The sequence below is a fragment of the Capricornis sumatraensis genome, chromosome 1 (genome assembly GCF_032405125.1).
Source record: "Capricornis sumatraensis isolate serow.1 chromosome 1, serow.2, whole genome shotgun sequence".
Classification (NCBI taxonomy): domain Eukaryota; kingdom Metazoa; phylum Chordata; class Mammalia; order Artiodactyla; family Bovidae; genus Capricornis; species Capricornis sumatraensis.
Window position 1 is genome coordinate 181,400,407 of NC_091069.1, and position 19,708 is coordinate 181,420,114.

General features: G+C 41.5%; 1 protein-coding gene across 1 annotated transcript in view; it reads left to right on the forward strand.

Annotated features, from left to right (window-relative positions):
• Window positions 1–1,665: 1,665 nt before the first annotated feature.
• FGF12 (fibroblast growth factor 12) overlaps window positions 1,666–19,708 on the forward strand; it is a 289,098-nt gene continuing 271,055 nt past the window's right edge. Inside the window, exon 1 of the mRNA XM_068973583.1 lies at window positions 1,666–1,864. Coding sequence (XP_068829684.1) covers window positions 1,666–1,864 — 199 coding nt within the window. The remainder of the gene's footprint in view (window positions 1,865–19,708) is intronic.

Genomic DNA, 19,708 nt, shown 5'->3' on the forward strand with positions numbered 1-19,708 from the left:
CGCGCAGCGAGTTGGGCGAGTAGACGGCAAACCGCACCTGCTTCCTGGCCCCGGCCCCAGAGTCTGCGTCCGGCCCCCAGGGCCCCGGTGGTGCGCTCGGCCGCCTCCCGACGCCCTCAAGCCCGGCGGCCCAGGGGCCCCGCTTTCGCCTCGGGCGCCAGACCATGGTGGGCAGCTCCGAAGCGGAGCCGCAGCCTCCTGGAGCCGAAGTCACCCGCAGCCAGCCCCCGCCCCACCCGAGCCGCCGCGCGGGTGTTCGCAGCGCGCTGGTCACTTCCTTCCTCGGCCGGGATGGGCCGCGCGGGACGGAGTGATCGGCCTCGCGTCCGGCGGATAATCCCCATCTGATCTGCTGCCTGTGAGCTGTCGACTGCCGAGCCGCGCGAGCCTGGGGGGCCGGGGCAGCGCGGCGATGACCTGATCGCGAGCCCGCCAGGGCGCCCCCTCCTTCCCTCGCTGTCTCGGAGCCTGTGCGGAGAGCGGCTCGGTGCGGCGGCCCCGGGCGGACCATGGCGGGGAGCTCCAGTTAAAGGCGTGTGGGCGCCGAGCTGGAGAGGACACCTTCGGCATCGCTGCCTTTTGAGGGGGCTTATTTAAACTACTGAGTCATTCCAGATTTAGGATTCCCTAAATAATCACCAACTGTGCCCGTCTTGTGCCAGAAAAAAAGCGGAAAGAGAAAGAGCGCCCGCTCTTTGGGACCCCGCGTCTCCGCGGCGCTCGCCTCTCGCGGGTTTCTCCCGGAGGGTGCCTGGCCCTGGAGGATCTCCCTCCCTCCCTCCTCCTTTCCTTCCCTCCCCTTCCCTCTTGCCCTCCTCCTCCCTCGCCTCCCGCTCTCTTTGCAGCGCTGCTGGCGGGGAGTCGCGCTCGCCGCAGCTGGAAACATCTGCCCCGACAGGCGCCCCTACCCCGACTCCAGCTAACCGCTCCCACTTCGCGCCTCTCGGAATCCCAGAACTCGGGCGGCGGGCCCCCGGAGAACCGCAGCCGGGGCGATGCATTCGGTAGACTTCACCCAGCCGGGACGGACCTCCTAATCTCCAGAACTGCGGGCCGCAGGGAGTTAAATTGCTGCCTTCCTCTCCTCTCTTGCGGTTGGTGGCTTGTTTTCTAAAGGAACGTTTTATTCACTTTTTAGCATTTTCTACCGGGGGCACGCTACCCGCCGCGGTCCAGACTCTTGCTTTGTAAACGGGTTTTCTATGTATGTGTGTGTAGATACACTTTGGACACCTTGCAACGCTTGCGCCTCTCCGACAGGGGCACGGCTTGTTGTTTTGGACATCATTCTTCCGTTTCCACTTGGTACTCCGAACGCAGTGAGACCAAAGTCCCCACTGCCCCCCTGGACGCGGATCGCCTGGGGGTGCAAGTTTGAGATGCAAGAGTCTAGTTAACAGGAAGGCCTGGGACCGCCCCGCCCCCGCCGCCAGAGGTTGGGGAAGTTTACATCTGGATTTTCACACATTTTTGTCGCCACTGCCCAGACTCTTGACTAACCTTGTGGGCGCCGGGTTTTTGGTACTGCAGCCTTCTCAAATATTAGCACTGCCTCCTCGCGCCTGCCCTGTCCCTCCAGGCCGCTGAGGTCCTGCCCTCGCCCCGGCGGAGCGTGATCCCGAGGGCGCAGTGGAGCCCGGGGCCTGGGGCCCGCGCTGAGCAGCTATGGCTGCAGCGATAGCCAGCTCCTTGATCCGGCAGAAGCGACAGGCGAGGGAGTCCAACAGCGACCGGGTGTCAGCCTCCAAGCGCCGTTCCAGCCCCAGCAAAGACGGGCGCTCCTTGTGCGAGAGGCACGTCCTCGGGGTATTCAGCAAAGTGCGCTTCTGCAGCGGCCGCAAGAGGCCAGTGAGGAGGAGACCAGGTCAGTAGAAGCCCTGACGGTGGGCTCCCTAGTGGCTAACACCCCCCTCCCCTTCGGCAAAGCATCTAGGGGCATTCATGGAAGAGAACCAGGATCCCCCTCTTCCATTCTGGCCCTGTTCTCCCACAATTTTCAGTTAGATTTTAAGTCACCCTCTGTTAGCTAATAGCTTCTTGTCCCATATTCAGGAAAACACTTTATACCTCGATGAAACCACGGTTTGATTGGGATGAGAGTTACATGTTTACATGCTCTTTGTCCCATAGAGCCTGTAGAGTCCTTGAGGGCAATGGCCACCTCATTCTCCATCTCTATTTCTCATACATCCCTTCATCTGTCCATCCATCCATCCAGTGTTTAATCTACCTCCTGAGAACCTAAATGTAAATAAACCTTCCTTCCTATATCTCTCATAACACAGTGCAGTCTTAACACATAATAGACAGTAGGCACAAGATGAACTTAAATTTATTGTCTTTTTCTAACTCTTTCTTTGGCAGCACATGATGTGGAATCTTCCTTACGTTTCTGATCGATTTCTCACTTCCTCGTTTTCACCCATGCCCTTTCACTTCTTTTCACCCAGACCTCCTTTTCTTATTCTCTTCCTACTGCTTCTCTCCTTGTTCCAAATGGCTCTGCTCATTAACTTTTCTGTCTTGTTACTCCCATCTTTGCACACTCACACTTTTGGGACATTCATGGAACAACATAGTATCTGCAGTTTGGTCTCAGTGAGTGTAAAGGAAACTTTAGACTTAATCAGAGATCTTAGCCTGGCCTTTCTGAAGCTGATTCTTTTCTTTGGCTTTAAACTCAAATGGTTAGTCTTTGCTGTATCTCTGTTTACAAAGGGAAATTGGATACCTCAAAATTTCAGAGTGATTATCCCCAATTTAAGCCAGGCTATCTTGAGAGAAAGAAAGCAGAATTTCCAAGGTCTGTGCCTCCCTGGGTGTGGCCCACAGGGTCATTTGCAATCTGCAGATGATTAACCCTTGCTGTGGACAACTGAAGGCAAATACAGTCTAGAAGGAAAGCTTGCTTGGTGACCAGTTGACTAGTTTAGGTTCTCATCTTTGCAGTTCTGATTGTGATGTTCTCCTGGGTTTCAGGAATGAAGCATATGGGCTGGGGTCATTGGGTAAAGAAAACACTTGAAAAGTCTGGACAAGTGGGGCTCAGAATTAGTTTAGAAATTTGTGATTAAGACTTGTAAAGAAGCTGTTCCATCTCATTTTTCTGTTGAGTTTTCATGACATTATTCATTCCATAGTGGGCTCTTTTTCTTATCCCGTGATGTTGATGAAATAGTAAATTTCAGGAGTAAACAAAAATAATTACGATCTTAAGGCAGAAGCTACTAAAATCTGTCATTTTATATCCAGTTAGTATGGCCTGTGTATTGTATAAAGGGAAGATATGTGCAAAATACAAGTTATCGCTGTATAGTAAATAACTCATATTAGGGGAAAATGAAATTCTTCATATTGTCATGCAAGGATCATTTGGGGGCCATCTTCTCTCGGGGCTTATGTGGTCTACAAAGAACTTCAAGGCTCTTAATTCCATGTGACTTTGCTATCTTAGTCTCTGAACTATGTTCTTGTACTCTAGTTTTTGTGAATAGATTCTAGTCAGCCTTCTTACTAACGAACAAGGGTAATCTAAATGTTAGGTGGATTGTTTTTGTGAATGGATAGTATAAACTCACCTGATCTTTGTTGAAGTTGACTTGGAGACCAGTGATTTGCATGGCTTAATTTTACATAAGGAAACTGCTTCCTGTGGCCTTTTCCTTGGCATCTGATTAGAAAATAGAGACTTTGAGGAAATTGCTGAGTTTATTGTTTTTTCATTGTTCATTTAATCTTTTCCTCTTTCTCATCTACTTAGTGTACATTTTGGCAAAGAGGATCATGACTGGTGGATTCTTTTAGCTTAAGTGTCACAGTAATAATCTGACAAAGAGATGACAGGACCTATTAAGAGTTGCTGAGTGCAAGGGCAACATGCATGTATCTGTCCACTGTGGAGTTGAGTTTGTTATGAAGCTTAGCTTAGAAGAATGGGAGCATAGGGTGCAACAAAACTTTTGGGGAAGATGATAGTATCTGTTACCATTACTAACGAAGCCAAATAACTAATCTTTTGATTTTCTGTCAGTGACCATGATTCACATAGCTTGAGAGGAGCCTATTTATAGAGAGACAGCACCTTCCACATCTCAGTTCTCCAGAGAGAATTCTTTAGCTGGATTGGGAGGAAGTTGGTAAACATCAAAAGGAAAAAACTATTTGAGCAAATCTATTTTATAAGCTCTTTGCTGTTATGTTCACTAAATATTTGATTTATCCTTTAAACTCACTAAATGGCTTTCTCAGCCATTTCCTGTGAAATACAAACTGAGTCACAAATGGTAAAGTGGTGAAATGGAATAACTCATCCTGATGATTTCCACTCTGAATTTCTGTCACTGAGACACAAGTTTCATGGGCCAGACTTGCCAGGGGAGAGAGCCTGAGACAGTGAACTAAGTCAGATATTGGATGGGAAAGGCCACAGTTGTATTTCTGATTTCAGGGCTAACACACCGAGAGTCTCTTAATCCTTGTATTAGCTCACCTAGTTCCAGTACATATTGATGTTGAAACCTCATAAATGCAGAGGGAATACTGAAATTACACGGTAAAGGTCTCAGATTTTAAAATCATGATATTGCATTGTGAAAACATGAGAATTGGCAGGGCCATTTCTCCCATCACAGAGTTCCAGGGCCACAGGGTGCCTCAGATGCACTGTGAATGCCATTCCTGGAGCACACGTGGTACCCTGGGACTGTGTAGCAAAATGCTGCCTTAGGTAAGAAACCCTTGAGCCAGAACAAGTTGGTGGTTTATACAAGATTGCACAGCTTAGACTGTGGTAAGATTGGGGCTAGAACTCAATCCAGTTGACTTTTCTTGCCTGTGTATTTTACAACACAACACAAAAAAAAGTAGTGTCCTCTGTCAAAGAATGTGAATAATTTTATAGACTGTTTATTTTTACCATTAAGGATTGTGATTCTCATTTTGTAATTAGAACAATAATGTGGTCTTATAGAGGAGATAACTGGCAGAAGGAGACATAAGCTAAGTCAAGCAATTGGGGTTCTAAAATGACCATCCTACAGCACTGTGCATATAGAAGTAAATCCCACAGTGAAGACGTACAGATAGGGCAGGAACAGTCAGTCCCATAGCCCTGTGTGCACTGTGGGTCTTTGGAAGTGAAATGTTGGAGACCTTGAACACTGGCACGTTGGCTTAGGTCACTGAACCATAGAAAAGCCTTTAGAATGTAAGAAAAGAACATTCTTACAGTCCTTACATTACTTGAGTTATTTATATGTGAAATACTTGTATGAGCTGCTCGAATATTTGCTTAAATGTTGATACCACTTAATTTGCCATGTGAATTACATGGCTTACTCAATTCCGGCGTTTGTTTTACTCTTGAATAGAAACACCTGAAGAAATGGTTAATTCTAGAATTATTTATGTTTTTCACTCAGGAGTTGCTGCGTGTAATAGATAGCATTCCCCATCAGGAAGGGATAAGTGTTTATAGAATCTTCAAATGTTGGAGTGGCCAGAAATCTTGGAGGTCATTAGTATCACTCTTTGAGTTTTCAAAGGAAAGTCTAAAGCACGGAGTTACTAGATGAGCTTAAATCTGTATTTTAATCAGTGTTTTTATTATTTTTCTATAGTTTAATTCTTTCACTTAAACTGGGGCATTAACAAAAAATCAGTAATCAATAAAATTCCTCACCTGAAAAACATTAGACAGCTTTCATAGCTTAAGCTTTGGATTTTATATTACTTTTGTTTTAAAGAATGATGTAGTGTGTTTATAAAGACTGGATAAAATAAATCAAAGAAGTGATTATAATTTTACTAAATTTTGTTGATTTTCATTTGTCTTACTTTTCTCAGTTCTCGTTTCTACTTGTTTCTGAGTCATTGTTTCTGATATAAAAATTATGGTTACTCAAAATATTTTAGTATTTTTCCAACTTGTTTTGGTGGATGTATACTATTTAATAGCATACTCATTCAGTATTTTACTATCAAACATATCCTTTGACATTGATGAAGGAAATATCACAAAATAAAAACTTCAAGAAGAAAACTGACAAAAAAGGGGGAAATGCTTAATCATGTGACTTAAAGAATATAAATTACATTTTTATAAATTGAAATCATTCTGGTCAATGTATGGATCAAGAATACATTCACATGACCAGTGAAACTTTACATTTGTAGCAGGTAGTTTTATTATATTTTCTCCTTTAAAAGTATGACTCATGTCCGAACTACAAAATCAGCCTAATTAAATGATATTTGGCTTGATGCTTGTTTGAAAAAAAAACAAGGTTTCTGTTTTAGAAACCCACCCTAGGGTTTAAAATGATGTTTTGTGTATGTGTGTGTTTTAATCTTCTTTTCTCTACAGCAGTGCATTCTCATCAACATTATGTTTCCATTGTAAGAACATTTTAAAATAGTTGCTACTGTGATCTCTTGATTTCTTTCATCCCACAGAGATCTCATCAAGCCATAACTCAGGATTAAGTCTTTAAAGTTTTAATGAAGTTGATATTGAACAGAGTTAGAAAAACAATTTGCAGGAAATGAGGCAGTCTGTATTTGAGGAAGCAATAGGAATATTTTGGAAGATGTTTAGAAACTAAAGCTTTGTCTCTTACAAATGCAGTTTAAGGAAAGTACTGGACTTACTAGTAAAAAACTACATAGCTTTTATTCTTGTTGAGAGCATATTTTTGCATAGGTATTACTGTGTTGATTTAGTTTGGGAAATTTGTTAATAGCGATTACTTTTTTCTCATCTCTTTCCTTGAGTACTTTGTCGTAATGTGTATTCACTATGACTTCCATCTGAATTATTATAGATTTTGTGAGAACTCTCATAAATAGCCTGATTAGACATAGAGACCGAGTTAACATACAACATTTTGAATTCTATCTGATGGCCTACTATCAAGCTACATGACTTGACTTGTTATCCAGAGAGAAATGAAGCACATCTAAAGGGCTCTGATTCCAAGGTCACTTTCTAAGCATCCGTGAGAGGGAGGAGCCTTAGAATGCAAAATATCTATAAGTTAACCGTATATAATGATACCTTCCTTGACGAAAGAACTCCAGGATTTACAGAATTTCTTCACAACTTCTGCCCCTTTAATTCTTCATAGCAATCTACTGGCATGATACCGTCTTTGAAATGAAACTAAGCTTCAAAGTAGTAGACAGACTTGTTCAGGTTCCTGGAGTCAGGGAGTGGCTAAACTGCTCCAGGACCACCAGCCTCCACCTTGCAGATCCTCTGTCTTTATCTCCCACCACCTTGAGCTAGGAGGCAGAATCTGAAGAATTCAGTGAGATTCAAAGCTGGGACACTCCAGTTGGAGGGAATCAGATAGAGTTCAAGGAAATATGGAGTGTCATTTTGCTTTGCTCTGGGTATACCTAGAGCCCCCGGGAGCATCTCTTGTGAGGAGGAGGAGGAAAGCGGGGAGGCTGGTGAAGGTCTCCAGGTACTGAAGAAGCAGTTCTGTGGCTACGTTGTCATGGCAGTTCCCAGGCTCCTGGCTGGGATGTTCCTCTCTGCTTGTGGGAGCCTTGGAGATGTCAAAGGCTGCCACCTGGGGCACCTAAGGACTCACTGGGAGACTCAGGTCCAGAGGGGAAGACTCTTCACTGTAAACATAAACCATTGCTTCAGACGTTTTCAAATGCAAAGAGGTTAATAACAAATGCAGGAGAGCCCTGTAGGATTTAGTGTTAAAATTTTTTTTTTAATAATTTTTTTTTTTTTTTTTGCAGTGAGCGTTGACTGTGTAGCAGAGTGATTAAGTACATGGATGTTGGTGTGGGATCGGAATCCAAATTCTGGAAATACTATTTGTGAGAACATTAGGCAAATTTCTTAACATCTTTGAGCCTCAGTGTGCTGATTTGTAAAATGAAAGTACTATGTCTAGCATTTGGCTAGGAAAGATCTCTCTGAGGAAGAATCATTTAAGCTGAGTTCTGAAGGATGAGGCAGGCAGAGAAGGGTGGAAGATATTCAAGGCAGAAGAGAACAGCTTGCATGAGACTGAGGTGAGGAGGTATTTGGTGCTTTAGAAGTGTTGCTGGAGTGATGGGAGCAAGTGGTCCTGGTGACATTGGAAAGCTTGGCAGGGCAGCGTTGTGCCGGGCCTTGGAAGCTTGCAGAGAGATTTTAATCTAGAATCCAAAGAGAGTCAGAAGTAGGGGGTGATATAATGTGGCCTGTATATTTAAATGGACACTCTGGCTTGGAGAGAAGAGTGGATTATAGGGGAGCCAGAGGGGAAGTTAAGGAATCATAAGGAGGCCAGGGAAGCAGCTGGGGACAGCAGTTCTCAAAGTGAGGTACACAGGCTCTGGAAGCTCCTTGGGGACCTTTTAGTGGGTCCACAAGGTTAAAACTGGGTTTATAATGATATTTCCTAATGCTAATTATTCCTCTTTTTAAACTCATTGTCTTAAGTGTCCAGTGTGATTTTCCCGAGGTTATATGATATATCCAGTATCATCTGAAAAGGCTATTAAATTTTTTTTTTTTAAACTATGTATCTGCGTAAGGCCAGGTTATCTTTATATGCTTAAGCCACAACATTTGCAAGGGATTAAATGAGGAAGCAGATTTGAGAATCCAGCTGATTTCTGTTAAGGCAGACATAATAGAAATTTGAAAGCATATTAACTACTTTTCACTCATTTTTGTTTTGGTAAACAGTTATGTTTCATTAAAACACCTGTTTGTTTAATATATGATGGGCTTGTTTTTAATGAATATTTGAAACATTTTGTCATAATTTCTAAACACAGTAAATATTGAAAGATATAGGCCACGTAAACAAAAGCTCTTTGAGATACTCAATAATTTTTAGGAGTGTAAAAGGATTCCTGAAACCAGAAAGTTGGAGAACGACCAGTCGAAGGTATAGATAATGTTGACACAAAACATTATGGCAGTGGTCATGGATATGAAAAGAATAGATGGAGGTAGAACGAGCTGATCCTGATAATAGATAGATATAAGTCAAAAGCATGTAAGATGTCTGGATGATTGATTTTTGGCTAAACAGTTCGGTAGGGAGTGGTGCTAAGATGCAGGAAAACTAGGGGAGAAGCAGGGTTGGTATGTGTCAGATGCATATCCTTCCCAAATTACGAAGCACTGTGGAATGCTAAGGTGGAAAGTTGGGTGATGGTATTACTTATTGTTTAGTAGTTTTACAATATAGTGAAGATCCTGAATACCCCCTCTGTGTAAGGCTATCTACTTTATTCTTGAACTCTTTAGGGAACTTACTTTCCTCCATTGATCTATAGCTGCTACCTTGTAAGAGTAATCCTGTAAGCAAATATGTTTTAGGCAGAGAAAAACACTCAGTTGTGTCCAACTCCTTGTGACCCAATCACCTGTAGCCCCCCCAGGCTCCTCTGTCCATGGAATTTTCCAGGCAAGAAATACTGGAGTGGGTTGCCATTTCCTACTCCAGGGGATCTTCCCGACCAAGGGAGTGAACCAGAGAAGAATATTAAGAAAAGTCAGAAACCTAAATAGTTTTTTTCTTAGTTCTTTAAAATTGAAATGGAGTATTGCATGTTAAAGACACGTGACACAGTTCAGTCCTGAATGTATTCTGAATATGACTTTTATACATGTGGAACCTCGGTGAACTTTATTCATGAGCCTGGGTTAGATTCAGTCGTCTTTGCATAATCAAGTGACTGTGACAAGATAAACTTCAGAAAGTTCTCCTTATTTGTCCAACTGTTGTTAGTCATTTGATTAGTGCTTATTGTGGTGCTTAGACACCCCCAGGCTCCCTGCTTCTAATCACACTGTTAATGCCTCTCCGCTGGAGTTTGTGTACAGTCTTTTCTTAATGACTTTTCAGAGGTCATTAGAGAAACTCTAAGGTCTAAGACCAAATCTAGTTTCCTGGAAGAGAATGACATGGGACGAATAGAATCTGTAGTCAGATCACAAAACGCTAGAGCTTAGAGATTATGCAGGCCAGCGATTCTCAGCTCAGCTGCAGAATCAAGTCACCTGTGAGCTTTTATAATGTGATAATGCCACACAACCAGAAAATCTGATTTCTTGTATCTGCTCTGGGGTCCAGACATTAGTCATCAGTTTTGCTTGTTTGTTTCTTACCTCCTAGGAGATTCTAACGTGCAGCCAAGGCTGAGAACCACCAACCTGTTCAAGTCCCATCACTTCATACCTTGTGACCCTGAAACAAAAACTAATTATTTTATTCATTAGTGTTTCCCTGGTGGCTCACTGGTAAAGAATTTGCTTGCCAATGCAGGAGATGCAGGAAGGGCTAGTTCGATTCCTGGATCAGGAAGATCCCTTGGAGAAGGAAAACCCACTCTAGTATTCTCACCTGGGAAATCCGACAGACAGAGGAGCCTGGCAGGCTGCAGTCCATGGGGTCACAAGGGAAAGACATAACTTAGCGACTACACAACAATAAAGAACCTTTAGAATACATTTATGCTGTCTAGAAACTGCACACAAATTTTAATTACAATGATGTTGTTGTGTTTGCTGCTGCTGCTGCTAAGTCGCTTCAGTCGTGTCCGACTCTGTGCGACCCCATAGACGGCAGCCTACCAGGCTCCCCAGTCCCCGGGATTCTCCAGGCAAGAGTACTGGAGTGGGTTGCCATTTCCTTCTCCAATGCATGAAAGTGAAAAGTGAAAGTGAAGTCGCTCAGCCCTGTCCGACTCTTCGCGTCCCCATGGACTGCAGCCTACTAGGCTCCTCCGTCCATGGGATTTTTCCAGGCGAGAGTACTGGAGTGGGTTGCCATTTCCTTCTCCAGTGCATGAAAGTGAAAAGTGAAAGTGAAGTCGCTCAACCGTGTCTGACTCCTAGCGACCCCATGGACTGCAGCCCACCAGGCTCCTCTGTCCATGTGATTTTCCGGGCAAGAGTACTGGAGTGGTGTGCCATTGTCTTCTCCGGTTGTTGTGTTTAATGGCTTCCAAAGCCTGAGCCGCATTATGTGTACGTGTGCCTCATCTTCCGCACCAGCATGTGAGTTCCCGAGGACAGGACCTGGGCCCTGTTCACCAAATTCTCAGCACTAGCATCTTGCCTGCGCTACTGCAGTTCTTTGATCGCTGTTAAATAGATGAGGACTCATGGAACCTTACCTTATGGCAAGCCTCAGAGCAAGAGGGATACTGAAGTATCTCCAGTTCTCACACAAGGACGCTAGGATATAGCAAGCCTGGGGCTTCTCAAATCCCCAAGGCTAGTAAGAAGTAGAGTCTGCGCTTGAAGTCGGGTTTGTTTTTTCTAGTTGCCTTTCCTTTCTACTCTGCTAGCACTGGAAATGAGCCTCAGTGTCTTTCTTTGAAAAACGATGGTACCATATTAAAGGATATTTAAGGGCTTTTTTAGTTTGACAAGTCATTAAATAGCTCCTCTCCTCCCAGGAGGAACACTCATGACCAGGACATGAAATACTCATCTGCTCTGTGCTTCCTACATACATAGGAAATATAAAAAAACCATTTTCCTAGTGTGCTGTTTAGAACACATTCCTAACTATATCCCATGGTTTAATTACCTAAAATGTGCTATTAAACATCTCTTTAAGTAAAATATCAGTGTTAATTTCTTTTGACTCCAGTTTAGGCCTTACAAAATTAGGAATTAAATCCAGTATACCACAGTGTTTCAGACATTTTTAAAACCTAAGGTAAAAAGGGGGATTAAAACAAAGTGTGAATGAGATTCAGGAAAGAAAATCTGTGAGCTTCTATAAATTATTATAGAAAGAAAAAAACAAAAATTTCTAGAAGATTTTTTTCTTTATTGTTACTGGTGACTTGAATGTTTTAAATTTTGGGAATTCAGAAGATGACCCAGATCACCTTTACAGTGCTCCAGAATCAGATAATATTCCTCAATAATTAAGAATGGGGCCCAAATTTAAATAAGTACCTGAAGTAGGGATCCATAATCAAATTGTCTGGGTAGAAGAAATGTCAGATTTTTAAAAAATATATTTATTTTTAAGTTTTTATTTTATGTATTTTTGGCTGCATTGGGTCTTTGTTGCTGCATGTGGGCTTTCTCTAGTGGCAGTGAGTGAGGGCTGGGCTCTAGCTGGGGTGTGTGGGGCTTCTGATCGCCCTGGCTTCTCTTGTGGAGCACAGGCTATGGGGGTGCATGCTCAGTAGTTATGGTGCATGGGCTTAGTTGCCCTGGGGCATATGGAATCTTCCCAGACCAGGAATCGAACCTGGGTCCCCAGCGTTGTGAGGTAGATTCTTAGTTACTGGACCACCGGGGAAGCGCCAGATTCTGTGTTTAGATGCGTGGCTCTAGCTGAGCTGTCCCGTTATCCATACCATGTGTAACCTTATGTTGGGGAGAAGACTTTAAGATAGGAGAGCCCCCCAAAATCACCTAAAGAGGATAGAAAAGAATGGTCAGTGTTTGTAATTAATTTAAAAAATGATGAAAACAATAATTAAAAAATGATGAAAAGACTGATGTGTCAAACTCCAAGGAAACCCAAGTTTCTCATGATGGAGAGAGTTAAAGTTGTGCTATTGTCATGCTTTATTAATTCAGGGAGAACTGCAGTGGATTTTTGCAACCAGAATGTAACCATCAAGTGAAGCATAAGTGGCAAATGAGTTGATGGTTCAGAAGCTCAGAATTCTAGAAAGGAAGGCATGTTGGTAGAAGCCTTGGTTTCCTCTGTAGCCTTCTTGTGGGATATTGCTATGAAAGATTGGAAACTGACTTTCCTTTCAGAATGGTGGAGAGGGTTCCTCTTTGCCTCCTTACTGACCCTGTTTTCCCCTGATAGGCACCAGGGCTCCTCTCTGTAACTTTTGCTCAGGAACGTAGCTGGTAGCATCTTGAAGCTCTGGTATCCTGAGAGGTCTGCTTACTCCTCTCTCTCCACCTACAGGTTGTGAGAAAAGGCACTAAGGGGGAAAAACACTTTGAATTCATGTGTTTCTGAGTGCTTCCACGTAATTCATTTTTTGGGGTTTTACTGGGTTACATTTCCAGCTTACTACATGGCTTCTTCAGTTTGGATTCCACTCATGGTTCTACTGGGCTTCTCAGATGGCGCTAGTGGTAAAGATCCCACCTGCCAATGCAGGAGACATCGAAGACTTGGGTTTGATCCCTGGGTGGGCAAGATCCCCTGGAGGAGGGAATGGCAACCCAATCCAGTATTCTTGCCTAGAGATTCCCATGGACAGAGAAGCCTGGTGGGTTCAAAGAGTCAAACATGACTGAAGTGACTTCACGCATGCATGTTTCTGCTAATGGGACCACCATCTTGGTTGGGAACCTGAAGATGGGAGATCCTTGGCTCCTGTTACTTTTGCCTAAAGCACAGCACGGTTCCGCCTGTTCTCTTTATCATGCTAAGCAAACACATTCAGTCTGAAGCTTTTGTCTCATGCAATTACATGTCTGCACTTGAGGATGGGTAACTGTGACATCAGCCTTGGGAGATCCACGTACTGGGGTATATGACTCAAAGTGTTATTAAGTTTGCATTAGAAAACGTCAGCACTCATTACAATCACCCACCTTATGGGGGAGGGACGTGAGCCTCTGAAGAGGTAAATTAGGTCATATAACTACAAAAGGCAGAGCAAGCATAGAAGCTAAAGTCTATAAACATAAGCCTATGTCTTACTGCTACACCATAGCTATAGCAATGGGACATTGCCCACTGCTGGTAGCAAGACTATCTACCTGTTCTTTGTTTTGAGCAATTTAAATGTTGGTGGTTGTTTTTACATGTCTATAGTCAAGTTATATTAGCAGACACTTATTGAGTGGCTGTGCTTGGGAATGGAATACGGCAATAATGAGGAAGTACCTGTTCTTTGTCTGTAGGGCAATCTGTAATTAAGATTTGTTAACTCTGGCCACATTTGTATTACTGTGTTCCAAGTTGTAGGTTTGCTGTGTTCTTCTGGACAGTGTCTCCTGTAATGTCTAAATTTCAAGAAAAATAACAATAATTATATAATTTTAAAAAGTTAGGTAAAATCTTTTAAAAATGCATATGTGCTCAAGACCTGGCTCATAGCATGTTGTTTGATTATATATATTATCAACATGAATATGCTGTATAATCAAGATTCTTTCTCTACCTGTCTTCTCACAGTTCTCTAGCCAACTCCAGCCTTGTTGGCATACACGGAACGTTTACAGCATCTGTCCATTTCGGTTCCATAGTTTGTAGTGGTTTTTCCCATGACGGATGCTATTAACTTCTACACTAACCTTTCCTTTACTTAGACACAGCCCTTCGTTTCCCAGTGCTGCTGCAGTTCTGCCTATTCTTCCAGGCCCAGCCCAACTCCCATCTTTGCTGCCTGATCTTCTCAAACCCTTCCAAGTAGAATGATTCACTGCCTGCCCCAGGCTTCACTTGGTGTATAGTCATCTGCAGTTCAGTTTGTCTTGTCTTTTACTGTGGGAAGTACCTGTCCCTGTGATTGGAGCGTGAGTTCCTATAGAAAAAGAATGAGATCATGTCAATGCTATTTCCATACTAAGTGGTCAGAAAGAATTCATCCAAATGAAATGAATTCTGTTGGTGACTGGTGGGTTCGTGACACCAGGACTAGTCAAATTTCAAGGGACTTTCTACACAAACAAGAAAATACTGAGCAGGAAAAGGAATTAGTATTTTTGGCTAATATTAATTTCATTTTGTTTGATATTGCAGTACAATAATATCATTAATCTATGGGCAAGTGGTGTTTAACTATTAAATAAATACTTAGCACTTATGCTTTTCCTTCCTCCCCAACCCAACTCCCAGTGGCCACCCTTATTTCACTCGGTATATATTTTTCCTCTTTCCTCTTTCTCAGCAGAGTAGCTACTTATAAAGGGGGAGTTTTCTGTGGAAATGGTAAAGGAGAGAGGACTTTGTATTAATTTATCCCTTTGCTCCAGAAATGGAGGGGAAGTGGGTGGCATTGCCAATTTGGAAAAAGGCCCATTTCTGTTTTGACTGGCTTTGGTTTCTTCACATTGGGTTAATGAGAAATTTGCCATTGATTTCAAACTCAGTCATGCCTGGTCCTTACATTTACAGTTGAGACCAACAAGTCATTTTAGTGTTAAATACTCTGGAGGGAACATAGTCACTCTGGTTTCACTTTTCCTGGTGAAGCTGTAAGTAATGGAGGAGTACAGTATTGATTTGGTCTAATGAAAAAGCTGCTTTCTGCCAACTCTTTACTACCTCACTGGCTTTTCTTCTTTCCTCTTCTCTCACCCTTAAAGCTATTGATAGCAGCGTTAAGTAAGTCTTCTGTGTATGCTGCAGTCCTCTGTATTTATTCTTTTGCTTGGTTTGAAACCCTGCCTTTTTCTTAAGAAGATATAAATAAAAGAGGCCTTTGAGTCAGTCTAAGGTAACAGTATCATAAAAACGGCATTGGACTTTTTGACCTTGAGGAAGTTTTTTTCCCTTCTCTTCAGCTTAGTTTTCTCATTTTCAGAATAAAGGGATTGTATCAGATGGTTTCTGAGATCCCTTTCAGCTTTATCATTCTTGATGTGTATTTCTGGTATTAAGGCTTACAGGGGAGGGGTTGTTGGATTCCAAGATATTTGGATGTCAGATATAAGTAAATAGTTTAATGATATGTTGGACATGAAACTCTAGAAGATTTATTAAGGGAATAGCAAAAAATACATATACTTTTGTTTAATTGCTCTCCTCTGTAGTATTTATTTGTACTTATATCCACTAGTTAAATTGAACACATATTGACTGTATTTCTAAATTTTCTTTGTATTATTTTAGTTTTTAGCATTTTATTGGGCATTCAAAATAGACTATTGTGTTGGTTTGGACTTTACCACTGAAGAGATTTTAATAAGAACTAGGTTTTATCCTAATATAGATGACATTTAGTTATTTACCAGCCTCAAAGAGAAGTTAACAGTAAAAAAGAATGGACAGGAAAAGGAACTATGTGACATGGAGTGAAAGTTGAAGACTGATCTTTGAATAAGCTAATGTGAAATATCATATTCCATGACGGTTTTAGATTAAACAATGGAAAAGTGCCATTGAAATGGGAATGGTAGTAGAGAGAAAAGTCATGCCTTAATTATCAAGTTTTTAGATTTCTCAGACTTTAAGACATACCTTTTGGATACGTTTCTACCAAGACTTCATCAATTAAGGAAGAAACCAACGTTTATGGAATATCAAATATGACATACTCTTACCAGTCATTATTTGTATTATGGACAGTTGGTGCACATTAGTGGTAAAAATGTAAGATTTCAAAGAGTATAATTAAAATATTGCCTAAAATGAGATTTTATCATTTCTGTGAGTTTCATTTATGTATGTCACCCGTCTCATCTGTTCTCATAGGTATTGTTGGCATTTGACTTTTTTTCTCTTCTTTAGTTTTTCCAATTCTTTATCTAAGCAGTATGGTTATAATATACGTAGGGGAAATTCAGTTTCACCTTTTGAACCAATAAGCTTGGCCTGTTCCTTGAATTTGAAGTGTATAACACAAGGTCACTTTTAAGATTTATAGTATATAAAATTGCATGACATATAGTAGATGTGTTGGTAAACCTGATTACCTGCCTCTGGATAAGCTCCTATTGAGTGTTGCTTGGAGTCAAACATCACTATCCAGGTTTGGTCTGATAAACCTAGAGTAAAATGCACTCAGTCTAGATTAGAATTTCTGTGAGGTCTCTAAGATCACTTTATCTCTCTGCACAGTAATATTTGGTTAACTGTTCTTGCAACTGCTGTTTTTCAGGCGCTTTGAGAAAAGGGCTTTATAATTTCATAGTAAAGATTTTATTATTTTTTAATGTTAACAAAATTCTTTGGATTTTCATAAGTGGATTTTGTCTGCATTCTGAATTAAGTCTCAAGTTGGTTTAGACCTCATCTGAATTGATTCAGGAACTTTCATGGGTAGCTATCCCAGCAAGGAAGCTATATGCTTAAAGGTCTTTTTGTGTCCAGTTTTAAGCGTTCTGAGCATATCTTGTTCATTATTTTAATGTTTCAGTCCATACACCAGTGCAATGAAGGGATATACATTTTACCACTCCCAATACAATGCTTCTTTTGTGTCTCCTTGCTGCTGCTAAGTCACTTCAGTCGTGTCTGACTTTGTGCGACCCCATAGACGGCAGCCCACCAGGCTCTTCCGTCCCTGGGAGGAGGGACGTCCAGGCAAGAGCACTGGAGTGGGTTGCCATTTCCTTCTCCAATGCATGAAAGTGAAAAGTGAAAGTGAAGCTGCTCAGTTGTGTCTGACGCAGTGACCCTAGGGACTGCAGCCTACCAGGCTCCTCCGTCCATGGGATTTTCCAGGCAAGAGTACTGGAGTGGGTTGCCATTGCCTTCTCCGTTGTCTCCTTATGCTCATGCAAGCCCCATTCATCATTCACACCTGTTTCCCAGGTAAATTCCTCCATCTTCTCCTTCTATGCATTCATTTCTGCTGTAGATACATTAGTCATAATACGCAGTTTCTTAAAATTGATTTTTATAGTTTTTTTCTTCTGCTGAACTTTGAACCTGTGGACAGTGAGTCCATAAAACCAGGATTATTGTAGTGAATATTTCTGTTTGCTGAATGATGTCCTTAATAGAGGTATTTCTATTTTGCTGTTGTTGTCTGTTTGTTTTCTCCTTTCTCTGCTGTATTTTCTTCTTGGATGAACTCATCTTTATTGACTTCACCTGTCTCCTCTATATTTCTGAGGTTAATACCTGAGCTCCTCATCCAAATTTGCAACTACATGCTATTGACTTTCACGTGGTTCTACCGCTAACACAAATGTAACCTTCTTTATTTTGAATTTGATTATTGTGGTCCTCCAAATCTCAGTCTGCTTTGTATCATGAATTTCCCATCTCAGTGAATGACACTGTTTATGATAACTAGTATGCACTTAGCAAATATTGGTAGTTTCCTGATGTCATCCTTCTTGTCTGCCAAGTTGGAAACCACTCTTACCTTTGACTCATCTCTCTTTACTGTCATATCCAATTACCAACTTCATTGATTTGATCTCTACAAAGCTTTTTTTTAAAAAAAGAAACAAAACTTAATTTATTATCAAGCACTAACTGAGGACTTTCTAGGAAATATTACAGAAGGGATAGTCAGATGGATCAGGTACTAACATCAATCAGATAAACTGATAATCTTTGTTCAGTATTATCGTTTATCCATCTCTTTTGTCACTGCCATAATTTAGGGGCTTTTTGTTATAACCTGAAGTTCCAATGCATTTTGAAAGCTGGATCTTGTACTTAATACACTTTTAAGAGAATACCTATCTATTAACCTGGATGTTGTAAAGTCTGAGTTTCCCTTTTCTTGCATCCTTAATTAGCCTTTGCATACAATTTTTAAAAGACATCGTTAATATCATGTTACTTCCCCATAAAAACCTTTTCATAGTTTCCCAATTGTTTATAAAAGCACCTTTAAATGATCTAAACATTACCATGATTTCTTGAGACCTTATTCATCAGGTCTTTATGAATAAGGTCTTTATCTCCCTCTTAGTACATTTATCCACATCCCTACTTTGAGTGTGACATCTAAGCCAGTCCAAGGAAGACTGGAAAGACTTCAATAGGAGTTAATGTGGGTGATAAGAACAAGGACTAGAAATGGGAAGCTGCTTGGCTGCCTGTCCCAGCAGTTATTGATACTCGGAAGTACATAGCACTAAAGACTCTTTCCTGTCCTTCCATTTTGATATATTCCACCCAGTCTGCAATCTCAGCAGTCAATTTGAATGTATTCTGTGGAAGGAATATGCATAGATATTTGTGAAGTGAAGTGAAGGCGCTCAGTCGTGTCCGACTCTTTGCGACTCCATGGACTGTCGCCTACCAGGCTCCTCAGGTGACAGTCCATGGAGTTTTTCAGGCAAGAGTACTGGAGTGGATTGCCATTGCCTTCTCCAGGGGATCTTCCCGACCCAGGGATTGAACCTGGGTCTCCTGCATTGCAGGCAGATGCTTTACCATCTGAGCCACAGGGAAGCTGTTTTTCATAAACTAAGGGAATCAAGTCAATGATTATGAATCAGCCTATGAGAGCTTTTTCTTTATATACCTATGTTATCATAGCACCCATCTTTGTTTATATTAAATAGTTGAAATTCAAACAAAAACCTTAGAATATGATATTTAAATATAGGTAGTTCTTTTTATTGCCCAGGTATTCTGGATGATGATTGCAATCAGACATAAAATATTTATTTCATCATTTATTCCTTAGGTTGAATTTTCTGCCATCATGTAGCTAACTGTAAGTTGTATCTGACCCCTGGGTTTTAACCTGTCATGGAAATAATGTATTTTGAAAGGTGGAGCTTATACTTAATACACTTTTAGGGGAATACATATTCCTTAAAATTTTGTATCAAGTGAAGATTTAACATTGATTTTATTTAGAATTGAAATAAAATAGAATTGATCTAACCTTTTGCTTATTGCTTCTTTTCACTTTATGAAATCAGTTAATACTAGGTACTAGGAATGCTCAGTTGTGTTTTAAAATCTAGAATTAAGAGAGGAAGTGCTCAGGCTGAAGGGATAGCATTAAAATTAATGTTAGTGGTTCTTAACTTTCCCTTTGAGAAAATGGTGAGTCCAGATAGTCCTAGATTTCAGGGAAATACCGTGGACTAGACATTATTAAA